Genomic DNA, 19,894 nt, shown 5'->3' on the forward strand with positions numbered 1-19,894 from the left:
GGTAGCCCCAAGCAGGGGCTCCCCACATTCCTTGGGTTACCCCTCCACTGCTCTACACAAAGTGCAAGCTGGTCTAGTTCCTCCCTGGGCTCTCAGGCCAGTGCCAACATTTTTGAAGATCTCAGAGGCCCGGGTGGCCTGGCCTGCCCTGGCCTGTCTGTCCAGGCCTGCCTTGAGCTGTGTTCCCTGCCGGTCCTCCCCAAGGAACTTGAACATATGCAATGTTCCTCTCCTGCCCCTATTCTCACCACCACACCCCTCTGGGACAGCACCCATGACAGCTGCATTCCTTTGGGGACCTGCAGAAAGCCCACTGGGGACTGAGCGCCTCTTTTGTACTATTTCTTTCTAGGACTTGTCTGATGAGTCTGAAGGAAGGCCAGACTCTTGTGTTGATGCTCAATATTGGTTCTCCTTGGCACACAGTAGGCATTCAATAAATGTTTCCCCCAAAGGCTGATGGATTGGCTGGGCTGCTGTGCTGAGTACAGAGACACACAAGCAAACTGCTGAGTTCCCAGACCGCAGGTGTCCAGAGGGGTGGGGTGGGGAGTGAATGGAGCCGAGCTGGGGTTCAGGGACTGGAGGCGGGCAGGCCAGCAGGAGAAAGCAGACAAAAACGCATGGTCTAGGCTGGTCTTCAGAGAGGGCCTGATGAACTCAGCAGCGGGTTAAGGGAACCCCAGAGCTCCAGGAGGCAGAAGGGTGGCCCCCCCAGCACCGTGCCAACATGGGCCTTTGCCACCAAGCGCTGACCTGGACTCAACCTAGTGGCTTCCCACCACTGGCCCGGGTTCCTACCGTCCCCCACGCCCGGCCGCACTCTTCCGGGCTCAGTCCCTAGTGCGAAGAAAGATGTCCGGGCGCTCGTCGGCTTGGCTCTGGTCCCGCCTGGGCGCCACCTGCCTCCTTCGCGCCGGGCGCCCAGGCGGCTCTGCCCTCCCCAGCGCCGGGCTCCGTGGCGCCCCCTGCCGGCGCCGCCGTGCTCTGCAGCCGCCCCCTGCCTCGCGCGGTTGTCTAGGAGAAGGACGCGCCTGCAGAGCCGCCCCCGCCGCGGCGGGTTTGCCCGGTAGAGGAGGCCGAGCGGAGTCCTCTGGAATTAGCCACCCCGAGAGGGAGCCTCACCGAGTCCGCTTGTGCCTCTGCACTTCCACGAGGGCCCCCGGCGGACTGCGGACGGCAGCAGCATGTCGAGCGAGTCGAGTGCGTCAGTGGCCTCACCCAGGCCCCAGCGTCCCGGAACCCAGAAGACGGCCGGTGCCGCGACCAAGAAAGGGGAGCGGGCCGGCAAGGAGAAGCCGGCGGCCGCCCTGCCGCCGGTGGGCGAGGACGAGCCCAAAAACCCGGGTACGCTGGCGACTGGCCTGGAGGGGCTTGGGCTCCGCGTTCCCACCTGCCGCTGGTCGCTTGGTAGTCAGGTTGAGTTCCTGGGTAGCAGATGGACCTGAACTTGATTTGAAAGGACCCACACTGCGTGTGACTGGGGTAGGGTGTGTGTTGTGGGGGTGCTGACATAACAGTAAGGTTTGCTCAGCTGTAACAGCAGGGGGCAGGAAGGCGCAGGTGATCAGCAGGTTTTTTTTTTTTTTTTTTTTTTTTTTTTTTTTTTTTTGGTCGTTTTGGGAAAAAAGATGTACTTATGTTTTGGCACTAGCGTGGCGGCATAGCACACTAATCCTCAACCTGATTTGCTATATAGGCATCTGGTTCTAACCGTGGCTGCTCCGCTTTCTCCAATCCAGCTCTCTGCTTATGACCTGGGAAAGCCACAAAAAAAGGGGCACAAGTCCTTGGGCTCCTGCACCCACGTGGGAGACCTGGAAGAAGCTACTGGTTCCTGGCTTTGGACCTGCCCGGCTCTGGCCATTATGTCTATTGGGAAGTGAACCAGTGGATGAAAGATCTTCCTCTGCCTCCTCCCAACCCCCCCACCCCCCAAAAAAATAAAAATAAAAAGATTTATTTATTTGAAAGGCAAATTACAGAGAGGAAAATCTCCCATCCACGGGTTCTCTCCCCAAACAGCTGCAGTGAAGCCAGGAGCCTGGCACTCCATCTGGGTCTCTCATATGGGTGCAGCAGCTCAAGCACTTGGGCCATCCACCATTGCTCTTCCAGCCATATTAGCAGGGAAATGGGTGGGAAGTGAGGCAGCAAGGCAAGACTAGAACCAGTATTCATATGAGATGGTGACACAGCAGGCTGCAAATTAACCCAAATCACAGTGCTGGCTCCTAGCTCTCGTCTATCCAGACAAAAGCTCCCTCTTTCTGAGAATGAGTTTTTTTTTTTTTTAAGATTTATTCATTTTATTACGGTCAGATATACACAGAGGAGGAGAGACAGAGAGGAAGATCTTCCGTCCGACGATTCACTCCCCAAGTGAGCCGCAACGGCCGGTGTGCCGATCCGATGCCGGGAACCTGGAACCTCCTCCAGGTCTCCCACGTGGGTGCAGGGTCCCAATGCATTGGGCCGTCCTCAACTGCTTTCCCAGGCCACAAGCAGGGAGCTGGATGGGAAGTGGAGCTGCTGGGATTAGAACCGGCGCCCATATGGGATCCCGGTGCGTTCAAGGCGAGGACTTTAGCTGTTAGGCCACACCGCCTGGCCCGAGAATGAGATTTTAATCTAGAGTTTGTCACATGTGGCTGGTGAGCCATGAGTTTGAACGGCTTATTGGACCCCTCCCGGAATGTCCGTGGGCTTAAGTCCCAGAGCCCTGGGTGCTGAGGCTGAGCAATGCCCTAAACAGTTCTTGGGCAAAGCTTTGAGAAGCTCTTGGGAGCAGTTTTGTAGCTATCCACTCATTCACCTGACAATGTGCTTTTGAATGTCTGCTGCTTCACCGGGAGGGATTCGGAAGGCACTGAGCTGGCCACAGTCCTGGCCTAGTGGAAGTGACATTCTCTGGCAAAGGAAAGCATTCGACGCCCCTTTGTGGGGACACCACTGTCTGTTGTGAGTGCTAGCACCCCACCCAAACGAAGCACACAGAGGAATGTATGGGATGGCTCCTTGATATAACCTGCCAGTTTTGCCATCAGAGAGGGACAGGAACTTTACATCCCTGGAGTCAAGGGAAATCAGTGTGGGAATGGTTTGTGAGCTATCCAGCCCCGGCCAGTGCCATCTGCTTGTCAGTGCTGGCGCAAGAAGAAAGGAATTGTGACAGCTAGGGAAATAGTATCTTCTGGAAAGCAGGACAAGAGAATATCTGCATATGCACGCACACATTACTGTGGCTGTGGCACAGAAAATGGAGCAGAACTGGCGAAAGCATTTGAGGCTGCTTCTAGAGCCTGGTGCAGGGACAGTGTATGGGATGGGACCGTAAGCATGGCAGAGGGGTGGAGAAATATGTTGAGGTAGGTAGAGTTGGCAAAGGACTTGGGTGTGTGCGGAGAGAGGGGCACAGCAAGAAAGACGCCCAGGCTGAGATGGGGTGCTGGGTGAGGCCATCTGTGGAGATGGGAGTCTGAGGGGAGTCAGGAAAGAAGGTGCAGTAGAGGGCAGGGGTGTCATGTCCCTGTACATTTGAGCCCCTGTGAATGACAGCCACGTCCTGGGGAGGAGAGGAGAAGGTTCCAAGCATAAAAATAGAGTAGGAGTGGGCAGAGGTCTGGTGCCAGGAGGGGAAGGCACCTGCAGGGCACGATGACGTTAAGGGGCTGCCATGGGGAGGGGGGCACAGGTGAGGCTCATATGAAACAGAGAATGTGCCAGCCGTGGCTACTGTGCTTCAAGATGGGGCCATCATGAATGAGGCCCAGAGCAGGGCTCTTCAATGCGCTGTCCTTGTACACCCAGCTTTAGCAAGGTCCAAGGTGAACCTGTTAGAGATGCAATTTCCCGAGCCCCACTTAGCCTGTGGATTCTGAGGGCCCGAGAGGGTTCCAGGAAACCGAACAAGCTGAGCAGGTGACTCCCGAAAACCGAGAACCGGCTCCTGGGATGAGCAGTGTGAGTGAGCGGGCAGCAGAAGGGTCAGCCTGAGCAGGCAGGAGCCGGCCTGCAAAGGGTAATCTGTTTGGTTCCTGGGGTCACCATCCTGGTGACCCAAGCTGGATGAAGGAAGTGGGGGCCTCTCACGCCTTCCCCCATGAACCCCGACACATGGCTTGGGCATTTTTTTTCCCAGCCCCTTGCCTCCCAGGTGGGCAGTCTCCCCCTTGGCAGTCACAGGAACACCCACTGTAGGTGACCTGGGCAGTGTGGCTGTGGAGCTCCAGGGGGCTGAGAGACTGAGTCCCCTTCCCTTGGGGTGTGCCTGGGCAAGCGAAAAAGGCCAGAGAATTTTTCTGGGACTCAGATGCGGCAGGATGAGTCGCAGGTGTGAGGCGGCTCCAGGTCATGCATGTTTCTAAAGCAGTGTGCATTCTACCAAGTGCATTAATGTGACTTTGGATGGAAGCCAGCTGCTCCGTTGGACTTCGAGGTGCTGGGAGCACGGGGACACATCGGGCCTGGGCCTCTCGCCCTGCTCCTCCTCCATGGCCCAGACGGCCCATGCAGGGACTGGGGATGCGGGAGAAGGCTGGGCTGGGGACAGTTGTGGAAGGCAGGAACAAGGAACGAGGATGGAGGGTTGGGGAGTGAGGGTGGAAGTGGGCTTGACCCATGGCGTGGCAGGGGAGCCGGCAGCGTCCCTCCGTCTCTGTTGGACGCCCCATGCAGGAGCGCCTGCTGTCCCGGCGCTGTGACCACGCGGCTCCGCGAGGACGCAAGCGAGCGTGGGAATGCGGGTGGGCGCGCGCTGACCTTGGCGGCACCTCGGGCCTCTGTTGTCCCCTGGCGGCTGCTGGAGGCACGGCCCCTCTCACACGGCCGCCCCCGCCCCGCGCAGAGGAGTACCAGTGCACCGGGGTGTTGGAGACAGACTTCGCGGAGCTCTGCACGCGTTCGGGCTACATGGACTTCCCCAAAGTGGTTACTCGGCCTCGCCCCCATCCGAACTTCGTCCCCTCCTCCTCCATGTCAGAAAAGCCCGCGCTAGGTGAGTGATGGGGCGGGCTGACTGTGGAGAGGTTGGGGGGAGGAGGCGGGCCCTCGTGGCTTGGCCAGCGCCACCGACCTGTTCCATCCGTAGCTTCGCCCTTCGGGTGGAGCCGCACGCAGCACAGGTGCTTGAGAGACGGGGAGGAGCTCCAGGAGGGGCGGGTGGGCGGGCAGGGTGGGACTCGGCTCCCACCTGGGCCGCGGGGGCTCGGTCCCCTTCCGCCTCCCCCTGCCTTCCAGACGACCAGCGGCTGTCGGCATCCTGCAGCCTCACCAGCCTGGAGAGCAAGTACGGGTTCTTCCGGCCCACCATTCAGGTGGAGCTGGAGCAGGAGGACAGTAAAGCCGTGAAGGAGATCTACATTCGCGGTGAGCGCTGCTGCCAGTAGCCTGGGGCCTGCCTGCCTTCCTCCACCTCCCTGTTCGCCCCAGCACTCAGCCTCCCTCCAGCGCCTGGCTCCACTCCCTCGCAGGTTGGAAGGTGGAGGACCGGATTCTCGGCATCTTTGCTAAATGCCTTCCCTCCCTCAGCCAGCTACAGGCCATCAAGTGAGGGCACTGAACCATGGGATGGGTGCGAATGGGGCTCATGGGGGCAAGACCAGAAGGGGATGTGAGGTTGGGAGATTCCAGGAGGAGATGATCCCCTCTGTCTGTATCCCCTCTCTGCCCCCCCAGCCTGTGGAAAGTGGGCATCACTGACAAGACCCTGACCACATTCATCGCCCTGCTTCCTCTCTGTTCGCCCACGCTCAGGTCAGCTGGGGCATGGGAGTTGGGGAGGGATCCTGGCCCAGGGGAGCTATCTCTGACACAAGGGACAAATGACAGCTCCTGTGAGCCCAGGCTGATAAAAACAGGCCACAGCACCAGATGGCACTATGAGACTGTGGAGGAATGGTTCATGGGGAGAATAGTAGGAGGTGCAGGAAGCCCCAGGGGCTGCGTGGAGGAGAGGGTGGCTAATGGAGCCTTGAAGGAGGACTGGGAACAGGCCAGGCAGGGAGGGAACAGTAAGGCGTGGCTGCAGTGTAAAGGACAAGGCTGGTTTGGTTGTTGGCCCTCCTTATGCCACAGAATGCACCCCTCGTGTGTGTGTGTGTGTGTGTGTGTGTGTGTGTGTGTGTGTATGTTGCCACACACAGGCTGGCCTGCCTTCCCCGTGTTCCTGGGAGCATGCTCCCTGAGAGGAGGTCCCCGGCCTTGAGGACGGACACCATAAAGCACACATTTCATTCCATCCTGGGAATACCAGAAAATAACTCTGAATTCACTGTGTGGAGACAAGTCCTTTCAGCATGGAGTGTCACCAAGTTTAGGTGAACACTGAGGCCACCCTGAAGGCTGAGTAAGAATAGTCTGGGAGAATATTTTGAGGGTCTGCTCTGGCTGTCAGTTCAACGTTGACTGTGACTTGGAGGACACCCCCTTTCAGTATTGCTGGAGAAGCTTCTGTCTCCTGCAAAGGCATACAGTGCTCAGGTCTTGCTGTGTGAGAGGTAGTTGTCTGCCCAGCAAACACCAGCCGTGAGGTTCTGTGGATGAGGCAGGTGCAGGCTGGCTGGACCTTGCTGCGTGTCTCTGCTTCCCCGGAAAGCTCTGGGCTGGGGTTGCACTCTCCTCCAGATGGCGCTCTTTGCCAGCTCTCCATGGGCTGAGTGTCCTTGTGACAGGGCAGCTGGTGATTTGACCCAAAAAAGGAAGCCTGTGTCTTTGTCCCTAGCCTTGGGGGTGACTTCACCTCACTTTGGCTAGGCTCTGTTTGTTAGCAGTGAGTCCCTGGTTCCAGGCCACCTCTGGGGGTTGGGATGGTGGGAGGGAGTACACAAGGGCGGAACGCTTGGCGGGGAGGAGGGACGGCCATCCTCAAGACCGGTTTGGGTCACCACCCTTGGGCAGTGGCCTTGTGGCATGGCCACGTGTTTGGACCCTTGGTCTGGGGGCATAGTTCCTACGGTCCCTGTACTGGAACAGGAACCCTTGCTGGCCTCTCTGAGTCTCTCCTTATTCCCCCACCTCCCCAGGAAGGTGTCTCTGGAGGGGAACCCGCTGCCAGAGCAGTCCTACCACAAGCTCATGGGGCTGGACAGCACGTGAGACGTTCCTGTCTTCCTCCCCACTCCTCTGCCCCGCCCTACCGCCAAGCCATCTTTAGTGCTTGCCCTTCCGTGTGGCTGTGATGTCTGTAGCATCTTCCAGGGCGCTGCAGTTCCTGCTCCTGCCCTATTGGACGTAGTCCAGATCCCCTCCATTATGCAGGAGTGCCTGTGCCGCCAGTGAGCCTGGTCTTCCCCCTTGCTGGCCTAGGATCATGCACTTATCCCTGCGGAACAACAAAATCGATGACCACGGAGCACACCTGCTGGGCCAGGCGCTGTCCACGCTGCACAGCTGCAACCGGACTCTTGTCTCGCTCAACCTGAGTTTCAACCACATCAGTGATGAGGGCGCGGGCTACATCGCTGATGTGCGTGGGTGCTTGCATGACTGGGAGAGATTCTGACAGGCAGGGGCAGCCCTACCCAGCAGGTTCACGCAGCCCTGCTTCCTCCTTAGGGCCTGCGGCTGAACCGCTCCCTGCTCTGGCTGTCCCTGGCCCACAACCGCATCCAGGACAAGGGTGCCCTGAAGCTGGCCGAGGTTCGTGTGCCAATTGATTGTGGGTGGGAGGGGCGCGGAGAAGGTGGACTCCCAGGCATTGGGTGGCGAGCTACAGGCCTCGCACCAGGTCCTACGCCCCTTCGAGCTGACCCACACGGAGGTGGTGGAGCGCCGGCGCCTCCTCCTGGAGAAAGGGTCGCAAGAGCGATCGCGATCGGTGAGCAGCCGCCTCCGCCTGTGTCCTGTATCTGCAAACCTCTTTCCTACCTCTCCGCATGTTTTCCAGGCCCCACCTTGAGGGGGTGTGGTGTGGCGTGATCCCAGAACGCTCCATGCATAGGCCGGAGTGTGTCTTGCTTAACACAAAGGACACAACCCATGATCTTGGGCATGTTAGCTACCTTCTCTAGGCCTCAGTTTTCCTATCTGTAAAATGGCTATACTTGTGCCTACCTGAGAGGATTAATGAATTCGTGTAAGGCACTTAGGATAGTGCCCGACATCCAGCTTGTTTTCAAGACATCGGCTGCTTTTGTCCCTCAGGGTGAATCCATGCCCTCTGCCCCTACCTTGCCCCCACGCAGGATTCCCGTCCAGTTAACTGAGCGCTTAGGCGGGGTGCGCGCAGCCTGGCTGCCCCCAGATCTGAGGCTGTCCCTTGCCCCGGCTCCTTCCACCACCCCCTCCCATTCGAGCACAGCCCTCCTCCTCTCGGCATGGGGAGTCCAAAATGGACCGTGAGAAGTCTCAGATGACAGGTGTCAGCAACATTGCGCTGGTGGACAAGCCCGAGAAGACACAGGCGACCAAGACCCCCAAGGGACTGGGCAAGAAAAAGGAGAAGCCGGGGGTAGGTAAGGCTGTGGGAGGAGTGCAGGAGCCAGCCTCCAGCCTCTGGGAGAAGCCTGCACTGAGCAGGGAAAGCCACCGTGGGGAGAGGGTGTGTGTGCTCAAGTTCCCGCACAGGCCCAGGGTCCTAGCCCTGGCTCCTGCCCGTCCAACCCCTGGCCAGGGAGAACTTGCATCTCTCGCCTCTCTCCACAGGAAGTGGTCAAGAAAGAGGAGAAGTTGGGATCTGGGCAGTCACCAACACAGGGAACCCCTAAGAAAGAAGATGCCACAAAGTCAGGCAAAGGGAGTAAGTGTCACCGCCTCTGCAGCACCTTCCTCACATGGGCCTGCCCGTAGCTTCCCTGGCCCTGTCTGTCCCTGGCCCTCTGTCCTCACATGGGCCTGCCCGTAGCTTCCCTGGCCCTGTCTGTCCCTGTCCCTCTGTCCTCATGCCTGGCCTGTACATCCTGCCCTGTGCTGGCTAGGAGAATCCCCACACCTGGCTGCGGCTCCTCCAGCTGTTTTTCTTCTACCTCCGGGCGGTCTCTTTGCCTCCCCCAGACCATGCACCTCAGAGAGCCTGGGAGGGCATTTGGGGTCTGCGGGCCGCATGCTGGCTCCTCTTCCCGCCCCAGAGGTGACCATCCCTGACCAGAAGTCAACCAAGGGGAAAGGGACCAAGTCTGGGAGCAAGGAGAAGCGCAGCATCCTGCTGGAGTCGGAGGTACGTTCCCAGGAGGGGGACTGGGCTCGCTTAGGGGTGCTGCCCCCACATTCCCTAGGCTGCGGTGCCCAGCCCTGTATTGTGCCAGCAGCCGCTCACTTTCATGCCTATTCCTTCTTCACACGAGACCCCCTTCCATCCTAACCTGGACCCACTGAGGATTAATGGAGCTCAGTGTGTGTTCCTGACCCTGTGGTCTGGTCAGTTCTTAGCTCTCCTTCCTTGTCTAGTGCCAGCCTGCCCATGGACATCTCCATGGAGGGCTGCTGCTCCAAAGACCCTGAGTGCAGCGTCACCACAGCTGTCACCTTCTCCAACACATAAAAAGTGTTGTTCTCCGCAGCACCTAAGCAAGGCAGGTCGTGGGGCGGCAGCACTGACCCAGCTATCCTGAGTGGCCCTTGCATCTCTTTCTCCTCGGCCCCATGGAGCCTTCCTTTTGCCTCTTCTTGCACAGGGAACCCTCCTGGGCTGCCACTTCCATGGCTCACAGCTCTCCTCATCCCTCCAGATCTGTCAGTAGCCCAGGGGTCTCTTTATGTCCTTCCTCACACACACTGGAGGCACAGAAGAGCCCCTTCCCCTTTCAGCAGTCTTCTTTGGTACCCAGGGTCTTATAAAACGTTTGGTTGCAAACGGGTATGGTTGCTCTGCAGTTCCCACTTGTTTCACCCTGCCTGCAGTGCCGTCTCATGCCAGTTCTCTCATCACTCAAGGTGGAAGTGAGACCCAAATGCACCTGTTTCGTATCTCCAGGGCCTTTGCACCTGTGACTTATTTTGTGGGCTACTCCACATACCACATCTTCATGTGATAATAGCCAAAAATATTTTCATTAAAAAAATGTTTGAGGAGCCCAGCGCGATGGCCTAGTGGCTAAAGTGCTCGCCTTGAACGCACCCAGATCCCATATGGGCACCGGTTCTAATCCTGGCAGCCCTGCTTCCCATCCAGCTCCCTGCTTTTGGCCTGGGAAAGCAGTTGAGGACGGCCCAAAGCCTTGGGATCCTGCACCCGCATGGGAGACCTGGAGGAAGTTCCTGGTTCCTAGCTTCAGATTGGCTCAGCACCAGCCGTTGAGGCCACTTGGGGAGTGAATCATTGGACAGAAGAGCTTCCTCTCTGTCTCTCCTCTCTGTATATCTGCCTTGCCAATAAAAATAAAATAAATCTTTTAAAAAATGTTTGAAAGGCAGAATGAAAAGAGAGCAAGAGAGATCATCCTTCATCTGCAAGTTTACTTCCTAAATGCCTGAACAGTTGGGGTTGGGATCAGGTCAAAGCTGGGCACCAGGAACTCCATCCAAGATGTTCCATCTGAGTGGCAGGGGAGTAAACATTTGTACCACCCTCTAGCACTTTCTCAGACACATTAACAGGGAGCTTGGGTTGAAACAGAGAAGCTGATCATGTTAACACTTTGACATGGGATGCCAGCATCACAAGTGGTGGCTTAATCCACTGTTTCACTATGCCAGCCAAAAACCAGAGTTGTTCAGTGCCTAGGTATCTGCCTCTAGGAGACGCCTCCTGGCTTCCCAGACTGGGCTGGACAGTGCTTCTCTGAGCTCCCAGAGCCCTGGGAGACTGCCTCTCTCCAGTGCTGGGCTGTCTTGCATGGCTGTTGCTCTCTGGCTTGCCCCACAACAGGAACTTGACAAGGGTAAAGGGGCTTTATGTACCTGTGTCCCTAGCAGTTACACCAAATCTGTGTTGTAATGAATGAAGGAAGTTAGGGCTTGGCGACCAGCTCACCCTCCTCTGCTATGGCTTTCCGACTTTAGCAGTTGGTTGCCGAAGCTGCTGAGATGGTCAACCCTCTCCTGGAGCCCGTGGAGCATCGAGATGGGAAAGTTTTCATGCCTGGCAACAGGGTCCTCCTGCACCTCAACCTCCTCCGTATGTTTGCCCACAACCTGGCCTGCCACCTGGGCTCCATTTGGCCATATGGCTGCCAACCCTGACTCCGGAGTGGACCTGGTTCTTCTCTGGTTGGGTACCCTGTTGCTACAGGGAGGGCAAGTGTTGGGTTGGAGAAAAGCTAAAGGCAGACAGGAGGGAAGGGCCGGGGCTGAGACAGGTGAGTGCAGAAATGGGGGTGGAGGAGCTAGTGGCTGTTGAGGGTATGAGATAGCCTGGCTGATGGTGTGACAGACCACCTGTCTGCCTCCCACCAGGGAACCGCATCACAGAGGTGGGCCTGGAGGGCTTCCTCTCAGCCGTGAGGTACCAGGTGCAATTCTCCAAGCCTAAGAATTCCTCTAAGGGTCCAATGGGGCTGCTGTGGCTATCCCTGGCGGTGAGTACCCGGCCTGTTCCTATTGCTGTGGGCAGCTTCTGTCTCCCCTTGCCAAAGGAGGTCTGTTGTTTGCAACAGAACTTCTACGTTTATTGAGCACTGTCAACAAGCCAACCTTTTCTCCCTGCCCACTGACCCCTAACCTGTCTCACCCCAGGGTCCTCCTGTGGGTCTCCATTCTTCCTGCCAGCTGTCACGCTTCCTTTGCCTTTCAGAAAAACTGCTTTGCCCCACAGTGTCCCACGTATACCATGATCCAGGAGCTGATGTTGCCAAGGGACCCCATCAAGGCCAAGCTCAGAGAGGAGGAGTTCCCGGCTTTCCCCTCCTAGCACCCCCACCCGCCTTTCTTCCCTGAGGCTGGGCCATACAACTTCTGTTCCTGTGTGGGCAGACCTCCCTGGGGGAGATCCCACGTCGATAACCTGGCTTATTGCTGTACTTTTTATCTTGGAGGTTGTCTGAAAAATTTTGTTCCAGAACTACTTGGAACATTTGGCCTCAGTCTGTTCATGACCAGAAATGGTAGGAAAGTGATGGTCCAACGCACTTCATGGCTCTATGAGGTAGACGAGTTCAGGTCCTTTGGCAACAACTGGCTAGGAACACTACTTTTTCTTCTTCTTCTTCTTTTTTCCTTCATGAATCCGAAAGGCAGGACAGCAAAAAGGGAGAGATACAGAGATCTTCTATCCATTGGTTTACCCTCCAAACCAGATCGCAGCCAGGACCTGTGGATCTCCCACATGAGTGGCAGGGGCCCAAGAATGTGGGCTATCATCTGTGGCCTTCCAAGGTGTATTAGCAGGGAGCTGGACTGGAAGCAGAGTTGTCGGGACTCAATCTAGCACTGTGGGGTGTAGGCATCTTGATGGGGAAGCTTAGCCAGTGGCACTGCCATGGCTGCCCCAGGGCACTGCTGCTTGCCTGCGCAGGGGAGTTGCTTGCTGCACTCTGTTCCCTAGAAGGACATATGCTTTGCCAGCATTTGTGTTCAGCCTTTGGTCTAGGAGGCTGAAGGGGATGGTCTGGGACTGGGATTACTAATTTGATGGGCACAAGCCGTGGGGAAGAGTAGAAGGCAGGGAGAATGAAGCACCAACCATATCTGCTTTGCCCTGTCTGCTGGCCCAGGGACTGGACTGGTTCAGAGGTTGGGGGGAATAGGGAAGTGCTCAGCTGAAGAAAACATACAGCGTCTTGGCAGGCTGTTCTGAAGAGGGTGCTGAGCCTGTGAGCATCCAGGTGTGAAGGTAACACTGAACACGAACGCCAGGACACTGCCTGGAAGGGTTGGCTGTGTGAAGGGAGAGGTGCCCGGTGTGCACAGGCCTGGGGAGACCATGAGCAGTTCACAGGCAGCTTCTCCTGAAGGGGCATGGGAATCAGTGCACAATCCGCTTGGCCTCCACCCCGCACATTCTGATGCTGACCCCGTGTGGTGCGCACCCTGTGCTCAGTGCTTCTCACAGGCCCCTGCAGCGTCTTGGCGCTGGTAGTCCTTGGGGTCTGGCTGCTGAGCTGTTCCAGAAAAAAGCCCTCATGCCTGTGAAGTCCCAACACGGAGCACATCAAACAGCCTGAAGATGATCGCTCATCTTGGCTTCTTAGCCATCCCTGCGAAGCCTCTGGGGCATTGGGGGGATTCAACAGTCTGTTTTTAGCCCTACACGGTGTCACTAAGGATTCTGCTATCGATTCTGACACCCAATCAGACAGCTCATGTAGGCACAGCCTAGTGCCATGTTCCCTGGAGGAGTCAGAACATCAAGCACTGAATGCTTAATCTGTCCCTCAGTCTGCCAAGGAAGTCTCAGAGGCAGCGGTGCTATGGATAGCTATGGTCCAGGGGATGTGGCTGTGTCTGTGTGTCTGCATGTGTATGTGTGCGTGTGTGTGTACAGCTCACAGGGTGCCCTAAGTCTGCGTTTTGGAGACTACCTGGCAAGACCTGGCTCTCAGGTTTGGTATGAGGGGTGAGGGGGGTTTCCTTTGGCACTGTCTGTTCAATCCCAACTAGTCTCACAGAACAACGACAATACCCTCTATTACAGTGGTTCCAAGAATCACACACACATCACCATGATTGAAGAATATTTAACTTTTCTTAAAAAAAAAAATCTTAACCATGAAATGAAGAAAATAAGAGTATACATTATCTTAACAGCAAAACAGTCATTTCCATATCTATACTTTATATATTATATATATATTTATATATATATATGTATATATACACCTAGCACAGTGTGTATATTCTATTCACTGGGGGGAGTGGAGCAAGGACATGGCCATATGGCCTAGGCTGCAGCGGCCCTGGGGGATAGTCCTGGGTTAATTTTGGGACCCCAGTGTTCAAATCTCCTACCTCCTGGGGCCCAGTTTTCAGCTCCGTACCTGCTACTCTGGTTCTCTGTAAGGACCAGGTGGGGAAGGGGGGACACAGGTGGGGTGAGAATGCCCCACGGTCCCAGCTGGTGAGGGTGAGAAGTCCTGGGAGGGAGGGGGGCTCAGCACCAGCCTGCAGAGGACGAACTCTGGAGCCGGGCCTGAGAGGCCTCCGTAGCCACCGGGCACAGGGAGTCAGGCCTGGCTCCACCTAGCAGGTCCTGCCCGCAGAGCTAGGCTGCTGACCAGGAGACAAACATGAAGCCCTTCTTCCCTTAGCTGTCCCTTTTATAACTGCCTCAGCACTCCAGGAACAGAAACAAAAGAGGCCAAAGTTCTGTACAATAGCAAAGATGCACATACAATACATACATATTTATAGGAAAACAAAGTGACAAAGGAGAGGGAGGCACCCACTCCAGCTGGGGTCCTGTGGGGGAGGGGGAGGAAGAAAAGTGCATTGACACAGAGGCTTCCTCCTTGCCCTCACAGGCATGAGGGCGCTGTGTGCACAGGTGCGCATGTGTGCACTTGTGCGGGGCAAGGGCCCTTCTGATGCAGTCGGCATGCTTAGGTGAGTTGAGGCCTTGGAGGGTTGGGATGAAGGGAGGGGAAAGACACTGAAACTTGACTCTGATCTGTATGGACCAAGTCACATGCGAGTCCCCCCAGGCCTCAGTGGATCCCAGTCTTCCCAGCTGTAGCCTCCATGCAGGGAGGGCTGGGGCTTCCCAACCCTGTGCCCCTGCCTCAGGCCAGACCCTGAAGGAAAGGGGACGCAGAGGCTTTGGTGGTCTAGAAGGTTATAGTCCTGGTGATATGGCGGCATCCACTGTGCCATCTTCCAGGGGTGGGTCAGAGCCTGCGAGAGGATGACACAGTGAGAAACTAGTGGGCCCGAGGGGGCCTCCCCCAGGTATTTTGTCCACAAAGTCCCCGCGCTCATGAGAGCAGCTCCCTCGGTCCACCTGTCTCCCAAAAGCCCCACTTTGTGGTGGGGCCTGTTTTGTCAGCTCCCTGAGCTCCCAGACCAGGTAGGGATGTGCTCTGCCTTCCTGAGTCAGGGGCTAGTCCTGCCTGTAGCCGGCCCAGACTGGCTTTAAGCCATTTAACAGCAGCTCTCAGAAGTGACCACGGGCTCCCCCTGGTTTGTCACTTGCACAGGACAGGACAAAGAAGATTTTGTGTCTAAGCGCCTATTGCTCAGGGAAGTTCTGAGCAAAGATCCTTTAGTTCTGCTGAGGGGAGTGAAACCTTTGGGAACATGGTGACATTTCCTCCTGCATGGGTGGCCTGCTCCAAAAGGAGGCACAAAGGGGCTACTGCTGCACTCACCGTTCTCAGGGCAGGTCCCCAGCTCCTGGTGGCTCCTAGAGTCAGAAGTCAGGGGCTCCTTGGCTGGGGGTGAGAGGGTAGTGTCTGCCCACCTGGCTGCTTCTGTGTGGAAACTGCCCACAGGCGTCGTGCCCCCTGATGACTCTCCCCCGAGGGACTTGAGCAGCTCCTTGTGGGCCAGCTCCATGTCCTGCAAGAGTCACAGGGAGAATGTGTACCTGGTGTTCTGTTCAAAGATCCTCACAAAAGGGGTCATGCCCTTTGAGCCATGCTGGAGTGGGGCTGCTGTTTCAGGGTGGCTGAGTGGGTTGGGGCACCTCCCACCCTGACTGGAGGCATCTAGGAATCCAAGCCCTGTGTGCCTCACCTTGAGCCTGTTGAGTTTGAGTGTGAGCTGCTCGATGGTCCGGAAGATCAGGCCCACGTCCCTGAGGGCCAGGCTCGGGGTAGAGCGGCTGGGGCGTCTTGGGTCCTCACTGCCTCCCTGCAGCTGGGGCCGGGGCTCTGTTTGCCAGGCAGGGAGGCCGTCAGGTTGGGAGGGGCTTGCAGGTGCCCCTGAAGGGTCGGTGCTTGAGTCCAGGGGTCCTGCTGGCATGCTGACATAAAAACAGTTCCCTGTGCCCATGGCAAGAGGAAGCGATTAGGAGGCAGGTACAGAGCTGCCCGAGTCACCTGCCTACCCCCACAGTGTTCCTGATGCCAATAGACAGAACAGGACCAGGACCCCCTCACCCCCTGCCTTGATGAACATGGAAATGCTGGCCTTGTACTCTTCATATAATCTAAAAGCCCTCATCTGTCAGAGTCTCTCTAGATGGCCATTTTGCCAGACAAGATGCTGAGTGGTGGAAGTGAAGGGAGAAGTGGCAGGTACAGTGTTTCCTGCAGGGGCACAGGGCTGCTCCTTGAATGAAGCGCAGAGATGCTAGCAGGCTGGCTTCAGCCCTTCTGAAGAGAAGCAGGCAGCAGCCCATTACCTGCCCCACCTCAAGCTCTCCTGATGACCTCCAATGTCATCCCTGTTCCCATTGCCACCTGTGTCACCATCCCTTGGACATACCTTGACTCATCACAGAGGGTCAGAGACAATTGGGGAAGATCGTGGTAGGTCCTGACAGGGCAGTAAGCACTAACAAATTTGGGAGGCCACTGATGCCTACTCCACAGTGACACAGGCAGGGGCTGGGGTGGGGGTCTTGAGAACTCAAGAGTGTCAGGCAAAGGACATCAGTCCCTGCACCAGACTTTCACCCCGTCTCAAAACTAAACACAGGAGGCTTAACTTACGGCGCAGAAAATGGTCCTGTACAGCTCCTATTAGTGGTTTCTTAAAGCAGGAGCTTGACCTGCTGTTCCCTACCTTCAGGCCCACTTCCCACTCCTCACCCATCCCAGGCAGTCCAGGGAGGATGTGGGAGTGTGTGCCCATGACTGCAGCCAGGAGTCTGACGCTTGAGACCCAACTCTGCCCCAGATCTTGTGCTCTGGCCCTCGTCTGCCTTTGGCTCCCAGGAGAAGGTTATTACCCGTAGCCTTTGTTCCGCCTTCCACTTCTGGTGGCTCAGGCTCTGACTGGCCACTCTCTGGTAGTGCAGGGACACCCTTGCTGCCTGCCACCTCGGCTGCACCGACACCACCACCACCACCAGGGAGAGGAGAGTCGGAAAGACAGGGAAAGGGACGGGAGTGGGAGAGGAGAGAGAAGGGAGAGGGGATGGGGAAGGAAAGAAGGAAAAAGGGAGGAACAAAGTAAACACAAGGTCATACATGATCACATCCTGGGGAGCTGCAGAGAACATTGCACCAGTTCACCATGAGAGAGAAGGAAGGTCAGTTCCCAGAAACCCAGTGGAGAAGGCAGACCTTGGGCAGGTGGAGGAAATGCTACTGGAAAGGGAGGTGGGGCAGAGCGCTAACATGGACCCCATCCACCCCTGAGGAGAGGTCCAGGCTTTGTTCCATCTCCCCTGCTATACGACTCTGCTAGCCTTCCCTTATGGCCATTTTACTCTCCTAGGGCCTTGCTGCCCGGGACAGCCCAGACAAGCCTGTTCTTAGCTTTCCTGAGAGTATCTCCACTATGGTGCCCTCCAAGCTGTCCATGATAGCCCCCACCCCGCACTGGTGTGTGCTCACTTGGCCTCACTCCTCTCTCTCCAGTAGGCTCCCAGCCTTGTCCAGTAGACCCTTCATCCTAGCGGCCATCTGGTCCACTCAAGCTGCTCTTTGGAGTGATCTGGCTGCAAGTGGCTGCCCTCCCTCTCGGGTATGAATGCCTGAGCAGAGCCACATCCTGTCCTCAGGACTGGAAGGCTCCAGATCACTGCAGCCTTTTCCTAACAGGCATTAGGAAATGTCTTCATCTATCATGGAACAAAGGTCAGGAAAGATTTAGAAGGCTATCTAAGGTCACAGATACAACAGTAAAAAAAAGTGCACGCAAAATGAAATGAAAAGATAAGTTAATTTTGGTACCAAAAGTTTGAAATCCACATGCATACGTGGGCTCTTCAAAAAGTTAATGTATAATGCATGTCAGGGAAAAAATAAAACTTATGCATGGATTCCACAAACTTTCGGCACCCAAATACCCCATCTTAACGCATGCTCCATGCAAGTACTCTCAATATAGGTGTGGCCAACCTTGGTGCTGAAGCTCGATTGACTCCAAAGCCCTCATATAGCAGCACCTCTCCTCCTGCACTGCAGGTGAGCTCTGCTCACAGTCCTCAGGTCAAGATGGGGAGGAATGGTTTGCCTTAACCCTTGCAAAATGCTCTGTCTCCCCAGGGAACACACCCAATTATTTTACCTTTTCTCACAACTTTGTAATTGCCCATGCCTTCTGTTCTTGAAGTCTCTGCTGTTGGATTCCTGTCCAGCTCAGGAGACTCCCAGATCCCAGAGTTTCTGGTCCGTGGGGGCAGGTGCTCCAGAGAGCAGAGAGCCATGTCTTCCTGCTCTGGCTGGCTGCACTCTGACCCTGGGAGCTGAGTGCTGTCCCCTTCACCTGCAGTGGGAGCTCTCCCAGGGGAGCCTGGGTCCCAGGGATGAGAGGTGATGCTGATGACAGAAGGTGTGGGGGTCAGGTCATCCTCTGGCTCCCCGGCAGCCTGTGTCTCTGTAGTGTGACCTGGCAGCAGACTCCATAGGATCAGGTGCCGTAAGTTCTCCACTGGAGGGGGAAGAAGGAAGAGGTGGATGGCTTCCCCTGCATGGGCCTGCATGCTATGCCAGCAGGGGTAGAGCACAGTGGGGGTAAAGCACTGGTACTCTACGCTTGCCCCAAGTGCTCAACCTGCCTTAAGTCATAGGGTAGGGCTTGAAGTCCAAGGCCCCTTGACTTCATATTTCTACATCCACCTGACCTCAAGCACATGCAGAGAGCCTTCAGCAGGTGGAGGGTGAAGGTGTCTGCCTGCTCATCCTGGCCATACAACTGAGGACCAGAGGCTGATGGCAGACCTTGAGCTACTCACCATCTTCCAGGGCTGAATCAGCAAGTCCTTCCATGAACAGAGGGCCTGGCAGGGCCAGGTGGATTGGGGCCCTTGTCCCAATAGTGCTGTTCTCTCCATCCAGGGTCGCAGAAGGATCAGGCAGGGCACCCAGCTCTTCCTCCTCTCCATGGTCCTCCTGCTCTGGATCCCCTGGCAGTACTGGCTGCTTCCCTTGGTCTCTCTTCTGGGGTCCAGAGCCTGCTAGGGATGAGGAGAGAATCAGACACATTTATGGGAGGAGGCTGACTCTGGATCCAAGCGGCTGAGTCATTCTGCAAATGCTTCCTGAGCACCCAGTGGCCAGGCACTATCCCAGGATCTTTGTACACATCAGTAAACAACATGAAGATCTCTATCCTTGTGGGGCTTTAACTTGACTGCAGGGGCAGAGAGAGGCAACAAATGAGTAAAGAGTGTTGCCTGTAAGTAAGTGGTCAGTGCTGTGGGAAATAGAATAAGGCACAAGTATCAGGCGGCATGATCAGAGAAGGCAGTGCTGAAAAGGGGACACTGGAGCACAATCTGGAAGGGGTGTATAGCCAGGAAAGGAGAAAGTAAACAGAACAGGGATGCAGTCAGAAGCCTGGGATCCCTGAGTGACTTTCACATAAAAATTTCCAATGAGAATCGTGTTTGAGGACCAGCTCTCCATTCCAGCCCAGTAACTGTGCCTGAAACCCTGAGCTCCTCCGTCCCCTATGCTTGCTGTTCTCAAAGTCTCTGCATCCCCACCCCCACCATAACTCCTGACCTCGGCTGAATGGCGCTTCTCTTCCTCCACTGTTAATCCTGTCATGCAGACAAGTGAGCGAGGGCACACTCTGAAGCTTGTTCTGCTGCCAGGTTCTTTCCACCCCATTTTCTTCTCTAATCTTTTTCTCTCTGGGCCCGATGGATTTTTTTCCTCCCATACATTTCAGGGGGCTTACCTCCCAGTGGCTCCTCTGTCTCTGTTTCACTGTGGAACACTTCGGAGTCATCCAGGTCTACCCTGAGGGAGTAACCAAATGTGAGACAATGTCACAGAATTCTACCCTGGGTTCCCCACCAAAATGGACAATGAACAAGTAGGGTTCAGGAAAAGGGAGTGTCAGCCCTCATACCCTGCCTGGTCTGGCTGGCAATCTGGAGAAAAGAGACCCTTGACTTAGCTTCTCTAGTCCCTTTCTTGCACCCCCTGCCCCAGTATAGGTACAGTCTCTGTGCCAGTCAAGTGGA

The 19,894-nt window shown here is 56.2% G+C and overlaps 2 protein-coding genes across 19 annotated transcripts in view; one reads left to right on the top strand and one right to left on the bottom strand.

Moving 5' to 3' along the window:
* Window positions 1-1,006: 1,006 nt before the first annotated feature.
* On the top strand, window positions 1,007-11,824 carry LRRC71 (leucine rich repeat containing 71). 4 transcript variants are annotated; one of them, XM_058660940.1, is made up of 15 exons: window positions 1,007-1,347; window positions 4,847-4,996; window positions 5,239-5,367; window positions 5,472-5,547; window positions 5,677-5,754; window positions 7,023-7,091; window positions 7,306-7,465; window positions 7,555-7,638; window positions 7,727-7,816; window positions 8,300-8,449; window positions 8,644-8,737; window positions 9,066-9,154; window positions 10,939-11,053; window positions 11,332-11,453; window positions 11,690-11,824. In XM_058660940.1, exons 1-15 carry the CDS (start codon window positions 1,188-1,190, stop codon window positions 11,783-11,785), a joined length of 1,662 nt encoding a protein of 553 aa, XP_058516923.1. In that variant the 5' UTR covers window positions 1,007-1,187; the 3' UTR covers window positions 11,786-11,824. The 4 variants fall into 4 exon arrangements, with proteins under 4 accessions (XP_058516923.1, XP_012783605.1, XP_004589104.1 ...); XM_012928151.2 differs by having other exon boundaries at window positions 11,669-11,807; XM_004589047.3 differs by having other exon boundaries at window positions 10,942-11,053; window positions 11,669-11,807.
* Window positions 11,825-14,201: 2,377 nt separating this feature from the next.
* The window catches only part of ARHGEF11 (Rho guanine nucleotide exchange factor 11), a 129,433-nt gene continuing 123,740 nt past the window's right edge, over window positions 14,202-19,894 (bottom strand). For 9 of the 15 annotated variants that reach the window (XM_058660464.1, XM_058660461.1, XM_058660463.1 and 6 more), the window contains 7 exons: window positions 19,606-19,667; window positions 18,656-18,877; window positions 17,989-18,351; window positions 16,703-16,798; window positions 15,544-15,791; window positions 15,177-15,366; window positions 14,202-14,703 (listed from right to left, as the gene is read on the bottom strand). In XM_058660464.1, coding sequence (XP_058516447.1) covers window positions 14,645-14,703; window positions 15,177-15,366; window positions 15,544-15,791; window positions 16,703-16,798; window positions 17,989-18,351; window positions 18,656-18,877; window positions 19,606-19,667 — 1,240 coding nt within the window. In that variant the 3' untranslated portion in view covers window positions 14,202-14,644. The remainder of the gene's footprint in view (window positions 14,704-15,176; window positions 15,367-15,543; window positions 15,792-16,702; window positions 16,799-17,988; window positions 18,352-18,655; window positions 18,878-19,605; window positions 19,668-19,894) is intronic. The other 6 variants (XM_004589048.2, XM_058660462.1, XM_058660459.1 and 3 more) reach the window with 2 other exon arrangements.

The sequence above is a fragment of the Ochotona princeps genome, chromosome 2, assembly GCF_030435755.1.
Source record: "Ochotona princeps isolate mOchPri1 chromosome 2, mOchPri1.hap1, whole genome shotgun sequence".
Lineage (NCBI taxonomy): Eukaryota > Metazoa > Chordata > Mammalia > Lagomorpha > Ochotonidae > Ochotona > Ochotona princeps.